We start from the raw sequence: 8,208 nt of genomic DNA on the forward strand, positions 1-8,208 counted from the left end.
GGCCGTTAACTTCACAGGTCAGATTCCCGGAGTCGTGTGTCTCCAGGGTGACGGTGCTGCTGGCGGGGCGGTAGGGCGGAGCTCCTCCATCGTCTGACGTGGTGCTGGACAGAATATCGCCGTTGAGCTTCCAGGTGAACTTCAGACTGAGACCTGTGGAGGAACAGGTGACCTCCCTGTTTCCTGACCACATACACACCTGAGACACATTCGGCTCTGAAACAGGAAGAGGGCTGAGAGTGAGTGAGTGAGTTACTTACTCACTTATTTAGTTACTTAGTTAGTAAGTTACTTAGATTGCTAGTTAGTTAGTTAGTCAGTCAGTCATTTGTTAGTTAGTTACTTAGACTGTTACTTACTGAGTGTGTTAGTTAGTAAGTAAGTCAGTCAGTCAGTCAGTCAGTCAGTCAGTCAGTCAGTTAGATTGCTACTTAGTTAGTTAGTTAGTTAGTTAGTTAGTTAGTTAGTTAGTTAGTTAGTTAGTTAGATTGCTACTTAGTTAGTTAGTTAGTTAGTTAGTTAGTTAGTTAGTTAGTTAGTTAGTTAGTTAGTTAGTTAGTTAGTTAATTGAGTGAGTGAGTGAGTGAGTGAGTGAGTTACTCACTTATTTAGTTACTTAGTTAGTAAGTTACTTAGATTGCTAGTTAGTTAGTTAGGTAGTCAGTCAGTCATTTGTTAGTTAGTTACTTAGATTGTTACTTACTGAGTGTGTTTGTTAGTTAGTAAGTAAGTAAGTCAGCCAGTCAGTCAGTTAGTTAGATTGCTACTTAGTTAGTTAGTTAGTTAGATTGCTACTTAGTTAGTTAGTTAGTTAGTTAGATTGCTACTTAGTTAGTTAGTTAGTTAGTTAGTTAGTTAGTTAGTTAGTTAGTTAGTGACTTATTAAGTGAGTGAGTGAGTGAGTGAGTGAGTGAGTGAGTGAGTTACTTATTTACTTACTTATTTAGTTAATTAGTGACTTAGTTACTTAATGTGTTACTTAGTGAGTTAGTGACTTACTGTTATAGAAAATCTTTAAAGAAAACACTTTTTTTTCTTTTTTTTATTGATTTTAATTGGCAGATATTAAAAACAGATGATACAACGCATCCAACGGTCAGAACAACACCCAGTTTCTCTCTTTTTACTTTGCAGGTTGGCGTATCATTGTTTCTGTGTAACTAAGGTTCAACGTCCTGTAATTTCCTGTTATGAGGAACACTTGATATAAGAGCACACTTGGGGTTTCCCAGATCCGAGCTGTTCATATCTCAATCAAGCAGAAGTTTCCTGTAAAGAGACTGTGACTGTTGGTCAGATTTCTGTGTGTTTATCAAGACATGTTTGATGCATATTTAAACTGCTATATGTCAGATATTTTAATACATCTTCAAATTAGTTCTACGATGAATTCTAGTTAGTGACTTACTAACACACAAAACTCAACACATGATTCAGTGTGTCGACATCAGAATGAGGAAAACTGATGAAAACCACTGAACCATGTTTGAATCAGATGAGTTGTCAAGTGGAACGTCTTCCCTCTTCCTCCTGAAACACCATCCGTGACCTCTCTGTGACCGTCCAGCCTTCTCAGGCCCCGTTTACACCAGGACGCTTGCAGGTAAAAACGACAAAATATTTTATCGGAAGTGCCTTTCGTTTAGATGGTGACAGTGTTTTTGGGGCTTAAAAACGCAAAAATCTGAAACCACCTTCCAAAGTGGAAAAGTTAAATCCTCTCCTCCGTAGCGTGTCGTCTACACTGACAAGACACAAAACTCTGATCTGATCTGCTCACGTCACGTATGTGTTTACGTCACATACATGCTCCAGGACAGGAAATAAAGAAACGTGGGATTATTTCCATGGTGGGACCTTCAAGCTGCTCTGGCAGCTCTAATAAACTTACAGGAGTCTTTCCACCAAATGTCCAGGATATGTACAGATAGTATTAGTGAACAGAGAAGGATCTGGAATTACCTCCATCACATTCTGGATGCAGCGATTGGTGGGAGGAGCCAGACGGCTGTGAACGAGACCTGGGAGATCTAGTGATGGAGGAGAACTTTGTGGAAGGAGTAGCTGATGAAAATACGTACTTAGTTAGCTAGCTAGTTAGTTACTGAGTAAGGTACTTGGTGACTAAGTTAGTGAGTCAATTGGTTACTTAGTGAGTCATGCACTTTAGTTACTTAGTTAGTTAGTTAGTTAGTTAGTTAGTTAGTTAGTTAGTTAGTCTCCCTCTGTGATTTTTCCTGCTTCGCTCCTCTTGTCTCGTTTTGTCTTCTGTCTACTTTGGAAGACTCTCTACACTGATCTCAAAACTAAAAAATCATGGATTTTTTAGTTTTGAGATCTCTATCTATTCAGAACCTTGATAACAGGTCTTTTGCTGATAGGATCAGGCTTTGCTCTGGTTTATGGAGATACACAGTAAACAGTGACAGCTGTCCAAAGCCCCATAAGGTGCTGAGATGATTGATACGATGGGCAGAGCTGTCAGAACTCAGACTGTGGTCACAAACCGCACCCTGGATGAAATCAAGGAGCGACTGACGGTCCTGGAAAAGCAACTGGATCGATCCGGAGACCAGTATGGACATTAATTGACAAGATGAGTAGCAGAAAATTGCTGCCACTTTTGCCTACAGCCCAAATTCCAATCTTATCTGTCCTTCCCCCAAACAGCCCTGACTCAAGGAAAAAACTGCCCTATTAAGCGCTGCAGCGAGACTCTCCGTCCTGATTCTGATACAGATATATATTTATATGTGAGAGATATTATAAAACTCTTCGTTTACCTCCTCAACCATTCATATTGAGAGTGGAGTCCAACATGCATAATTAATACACAGATACAATAATTCATGTTGTCTATAGAAATGCAATTTAAAAAATAATGAACAAATATACTGAAACATTCTTTTGAATAAAGCTCTTAATTGTTCTTAAAAATTATATTATTTTGCATACCCTATTCAGGCTTGTAAGTGTATATAAATGAATCCTCTATGGAAAATGTGTGACAGTGTCACCTGGTGGTGATTTGTGGTAACACACTATAGGAGCGTCCCCACCAGAATAGAAAAGTCTGATCAATTTAAATTGACTAATTTTTTGAATTTTTGATACTGAAGTAGTTTTTTGGATTAAAAACAATCAACCAATAATGCCTCTATTGAAAAACAACAACAACAACAAAAAAACTGCGTCCCCATCGGTAACCTCCCAGTCAGGAGGTTTCTGACGTCCTCAAAGGGCCATTAAACGAATAGATAGTGGTTGGGGAGAAATGGCATTTTGGAAGGTGAATGGAAATGCTGCTGCATTTAATCCACATCAGTTAAAATCCACAAGAGAAGATTCACACATGGCAAGATCACAAGAACTCGTTTTTTATTTAGTTCTGCATTTATTTATCTAGATCTATGAATGCTGCAGTTGTTTTAATTGTTTTAGTCCTTTTCATTAATATTATCATTATTATAATTATTATGATAATTCAACTGTGTGTTACCTGGATCAGCTGATGTGACCATCGGAGCAGCGATGAAGATGATGATGATGAAGATGTTCAGAGGAGTCATCTGTCCCGCTTCAGATTCACTAAAACGTGTTTTCTTGCAGGAGTTTGGTGACAAACTGAAGAAAGTCTCATCAGTGAGTTGGAGCTCTCCCCGCCCACTGAGAATATTAACCACCAGTCCTCTGTTACTGTACTCAGTCTGACTGAAGCCACAAACCACATTCACAGTTAAACAGCTTCAGGTCTATAAACATGAATGAAGACAGGAAACTAAACATGTGACACGTTTAGTGACCTGACTGAGGCTTGTCAGTTTTAAGGAGTTTTAAGAGGCTGAAACAGAAAACACAAAAAAAGTTTAACTGAAAAACTTAAAATTTAAGGGAAGCTTTCATGTCATTTCACCCGTTTTATGGGGTTTTTATACATGAATCAGTATAAAGCCAAAATAAGGTGATTTATCTATGATTTAATGTGAATAAACGGATCAAAAGGCTTCAGAAACAACTGCAACATGATGCTGATGTGTAAAAAGTCTGAATTGATGCTTTGTCAGGTCTGAAGAACACAAGAACACTGCTGTTAAAATGATGGTTTTCTGAATGGAGTCTGGTTCAGCAGAGCTCTGCTGTGCTGCATAACACAACACAGTGTTTCTGGCATAAATGGCGAGTCTATAAATGAACAACACCACAGTATTATTTCAGACGGCACACCTAAAAACCCACTGACTAAAACACGAGAGCACAGGAAGGGAAAAAATGCTGACTCATCTGTGGACTTTACAGCCATTAAATGTTCTATCAACTCTGTTAACTTCTGTAGACATTCCCATCAACTTCAAACTCAATGAGGCCAGTTTGTGTTTGATGCTGATAGGCCTCATAAAACTGGAGATAAGGTCAAATATATTTAGGATAAAATATAGAACTAGACAGTCTCCTCATTTCTCCTCTATAAATGTTCGATTTGGAACCAACATTTATAATTCTTGACTGAGCAGGATTGTGTTCTAAATGTCGGATTTGATCATTTTCTGTTTTTTTGGATGCTCAATGTTGATCCAGTAAATCAAAGTGAAAAACTAATGGTCAGATCATAAAGGTGAGGCTGTGCTGAAAAAAATTATACCATTTTTTAAGTTTCCATACAGGCAGAGAAAATAGATCAAAACTTGTGTCTGAGTACGAACATGCCAAGTATGACGTTATCACATCAACAGTCACTTCTGTGAAACTCGTGTTGTTCCTGGTTCTCAAACCGGCTGAACTGTCCTTCAAATGTTTCCTCATTCTCCAAAAACACAAGATGAACTGATTATTGTGTTTCTGCGATGGGAACCGTTCTGTGCCAGAAGTTTGAGGAAATAAAACAAAAATCAGTCGTCACCTGTCAGGTTCACCACGACTCCATCTTGTTCCGTCTCCCATCGGAGATGGATTTTTGTTTTTCCATGAGGAAACATTCTGCAGCTGTTTGTGACCTTCAGTCCTCTCTGTATAAAGCTGCTGCAGGTTCACAGACAAATCAGTTTAAAGAGGAGTGTGATGATGAAGGTCGCTGAGAGTTTCCTGCTGCTGCTGCTGCTCGCCGCCTCCAGCTTTATGGTTAAAAGCTCCACAGCCTCTGAGTCTCATCCACGAGATGTCTACGAAGCTCTAGGAGAGATGAAGGGGGAGATCAGACACTTACATGTGGAGAATAAAGGTATGGTGAAGTATCATCACAATACAATATTATATTTATTTTCGATTTGATTTTGGGATTTGCGATTTATACGAGACGAGATCATCCGACCTTTAATCACAACTTTTTTTTACAGAACAAGCTTCAGAGCTGCACAGGCTGAAAAAACAGCAACAAGGTAATGACTCTCATCTTTCACTTGAAAAACTGAACATGCAAACCTCTTGAAAATGGAATAATTCTAATATATGTGAAGAATAAACGTATGGTTAAGTATCATTACAATATAATATTTACTTTCAATTGGAATAGATTTGATTTTGGGATTTGCGATTTAAGCAGACGAGATCAGCTGACCTTTAATCACAACTTTTTTTACAGAACAAGCTGCAAAGGTGCAGAAACAGCACGCAGAGATGAACAAGCTGAAAGAACAGCAACAAGGTAAGGACTCTCATCGCTTCAGTTGAAAAATTGAACATACAAACCTCTTGAAAAGGAAATAATTCTAATATATGTGGAGAATAAACGTGTGGTTAATTATCATTACAATATAATATTTACTTTCGATTGGAATCGATTTGATTTTGGGATTTGCGATTTATACGAGACGAGATCATCCGACCTTTAATCACAACTTTTTTTACAGAACAAGCTGCAGAGCTGCACAAGCTGAAAAAACAGCAACAAGGTAACAACTCTCATTGCTTCAGTAGAAGAATTTAACATGCTGGGGTGTCCCGGTGGCTCACACTGGTAGAGCGCTTACCACTAAGGCTGAGTCCTTTCTGTGACGGAGCTGGGTTCGAATCCGTCCTGAGCTCCCTTTGCCGCATGTCCTCCCCTCTGTCTCCCCCTTTCTATCTGTCACTTTCAATAAAAAGCATGAAAAAATTCCCAAAAAATAATCTTTAAAAAAAAAAAAAAAAAAAGAAGAATTTAACATGCAAACCTCTTGAAAACAGGATAATTCTAATATTTTCCTGGGCCTTGCTGTTGTGTTTGTCAGGCCGACAGGTGGCGTTCTCCGTTGCTCCGGTGACGAAAGGTGAATTTCGTCAGGGACCTGTTAATGGCCTCACCACGCTGATCTTCAAACACGTCCAGACCAACATCGGAAACGGCTACAACAAACACACAGGTACCTCCACTCTTACATTTAACCCGTAAACTCTGCTTTTATGCAGATGATGTCAGTGTGTTCGTGAGATGATTCAAATTAACATTTTAAAATCCGACAGGTGTTTTCACCGCACCGGTGAGGGGAGCGTACCACTTCGAGTGGCACGTTGGCGCACATGGAGACAACAGACATCCTTCGGCTGCCGTCCTCATCAAGAACTCAGAGCAGATTTTCATGGCGTGGGAGAGGCAGGCGGCCCATTTCGGGACGGCGTCCAGCAGCGTCACACTGCTCCTGGAGGTCGGAGACACTGTGTTTTTGCGGCTGTGGTATTTTTCTAGAGTGTACGATAATCGCAATCACCACAACTCGTTCAGCGGTCTTCTGCTTTTCCCCATGTGAGACAGAAACACTTCCTGTTTGTCTGCACTTTCACCGTTTCAGGTTGCTTTTTGCCCTTTTTTTACATTTTACATTACAGTATATAAATCTATATTAATCTATAAGTCCTGCAGCTCTATGGAATCAGCAAAATCATGGCTACAAATGGGAACAACTCAAACATGTCTTAGTACAGAGTAACTCAGTTAGAATGGCATAAAATCATAAATCACATAAAAAATAATTAAATTGTAATGAAAGTAAATCTATATAGAAACACTTTTCCAAGTGCCCACAAGTGTCACAAATGTTTTACACATTTTAAATGACACATGTAGAAAAAAGTGATTCTGACAGAAATATTACAAATTTAAGCTTCAATTTGGTTATTTTTTCATAAACTTTGATAAACTATGATCCGATCAGGGACTGTCTGAAAGTTTAGTTTCTTTCTACAATGAACTGTGTATTTTTGGTGATTTTTTAATCCCCTGCAGGCTGGTGGGGGTTTAGAGGGTTAATCGATCTGAAACGTAATCTGTTTATGATGAATCATGTTGTGTTGAATCTGTAATAATCTTCTCTGGATCAAAGTGCAATGCAACAATATCTGTACAAATTAAATGTTCTGATTTTTTCATCTCTATCTCTAACAAGAAGACAAAATATAATAGTGGACATGTGAATTAATAAATAAGCATATCACTAAAACTCTACCTGTGGCCTTTCTTTATTGTTTTTTTGTGTTTTTAAGTTTGTTTCTGTATTTATTTTGACATCCATTCATTTATATTTTTATTTAATTCAGCATGTTTCTTTGCTTTACCTATATTATTTTGCATTAATTATTTTTTTTATTAACAATTATCATAAAAAAATATTAATTATAATAAATTATGACTTGATTTACTCTAAATTATCTCGCAATTGGAACACCACTCTGTAAAACGGAGAAAAGAGCCAATTCACCTAAATCACTCTCATGAAGTTACTATCAACTATCAATTTGTAACATTGATTAATAATTCAATTAATAATTATAATCAAATTACCATATTCATATTTAGTAGTGGTTGAAGGAATTTGGAAATTATTTTCATAGAAGAGGCCGACATATAATTCACAATGTATGACATTAAAAATGGACGGCATGTATATTGCAAAAAGGTATTAATTCAAAATAAACAAAAAAAAAGCAAAAAAAACACAATATATGGAATAAAGACTAAGTCTAATCTAAGACTATCCACAGTGTAGAGGTGCAAAAGAGAGAAAAAGTGTGTGTGTGCGTGTGTGTACGTGTGTGTGTGTGTGTGTGTGTGTGTGTGTGTGTGTGAAGCTGCCTGTCTTCAAAAATCGTCATAAAACTACAATCTACAATGTCATTTAGCAGACACTTTTATCCAAAGCAACATACATAGAAGATAGTTGTTGTGGGAGAAATGGCCCTTTTCTGTCTTGAAGGACGGAGCCATGTGTTGCTGTGGAAGCTTCTACAAAACTGTGTGTT

The 8,208-nt window shown here is 37.9% G+C and overlaps 1 protein-coding gene across 2 annotated transcripts; it reads left to right on the forward strand.

Moving 5' to 3' along the window:
* Positions 1-5,040: 5,040 nt before the first annotated feature.
* On the forward strand, positions 5,041-7,400 carry LOC131986605 (complement C1q-like protein 4). Of its 2 annotated transcripts, XM_059351641.1 has the most exons (6): positions 5,041-5,215; positions 5,331-5,372; positions 5,576-5,638; positions 5,844-5,885; positions 6,204-6,335; positions 6,436-7,400. In XM_059351641.1, the coding sequence occupies exons 1-6, from the start codon at positions 5,056-5,058 to the stop codon at positions 6,717-6,719; spliced, it is 723 nt and encodes a 240-aa protein (XP_059207624.1). In that variant the 5' UTR covers positions 5,041-5,055; the 3' UTR covers positions 6,720-7,400. The 2 variants fall into 2 exon arrangements, with proteins under 2 accessions (XP_059207624.1, XP_059207625.1); XM_059351642.1 differs by lacking the exon at positions 5,844-5,885.
* The last annotated feature ends 808 nt before the right edge of the window (positions 7,401-8,208 follow it).

This window comes from Centropristis striata, chromosome 15 (assembly GCF_030273125.1).
Source record: "Centropristis striata isolate RG_2023a ecotype Rhode Island chromosome 15, C.striata_1.0, whole genome shotgun sequence".
NCBI classification, from domain to species: Eukaryota; Metazoa; Chordata; class Actinopteri; order Perciformes; family Serranidae; genus Centropristis; species Centropristis striata.

Bases quoted from the DNA above. Each gene is read 5' to 3' on its own strand.
- LOC131986605 (XM_059351641.1), top strand. From the start codon at position 5,056: ATGATGAAGGTCGCTGAGAGTTTCCTGCTGCTGCTGCTGCTCGCCGCC. The intron at 5,373-5,575 runs GTAATGACTCTC...CTTTTTTTACAG, and splicing joins GCTGAAAAAACAGCAACAAG to AACAAGCTGCAAAGGTGCAG. The intron at 6,336-6,435 runs GTACCTCCACTC...AAAATCCGACAG, and splicing joins CGGCTACAACAAACACACAG to GTGTTTTCACCGCACCGGTG.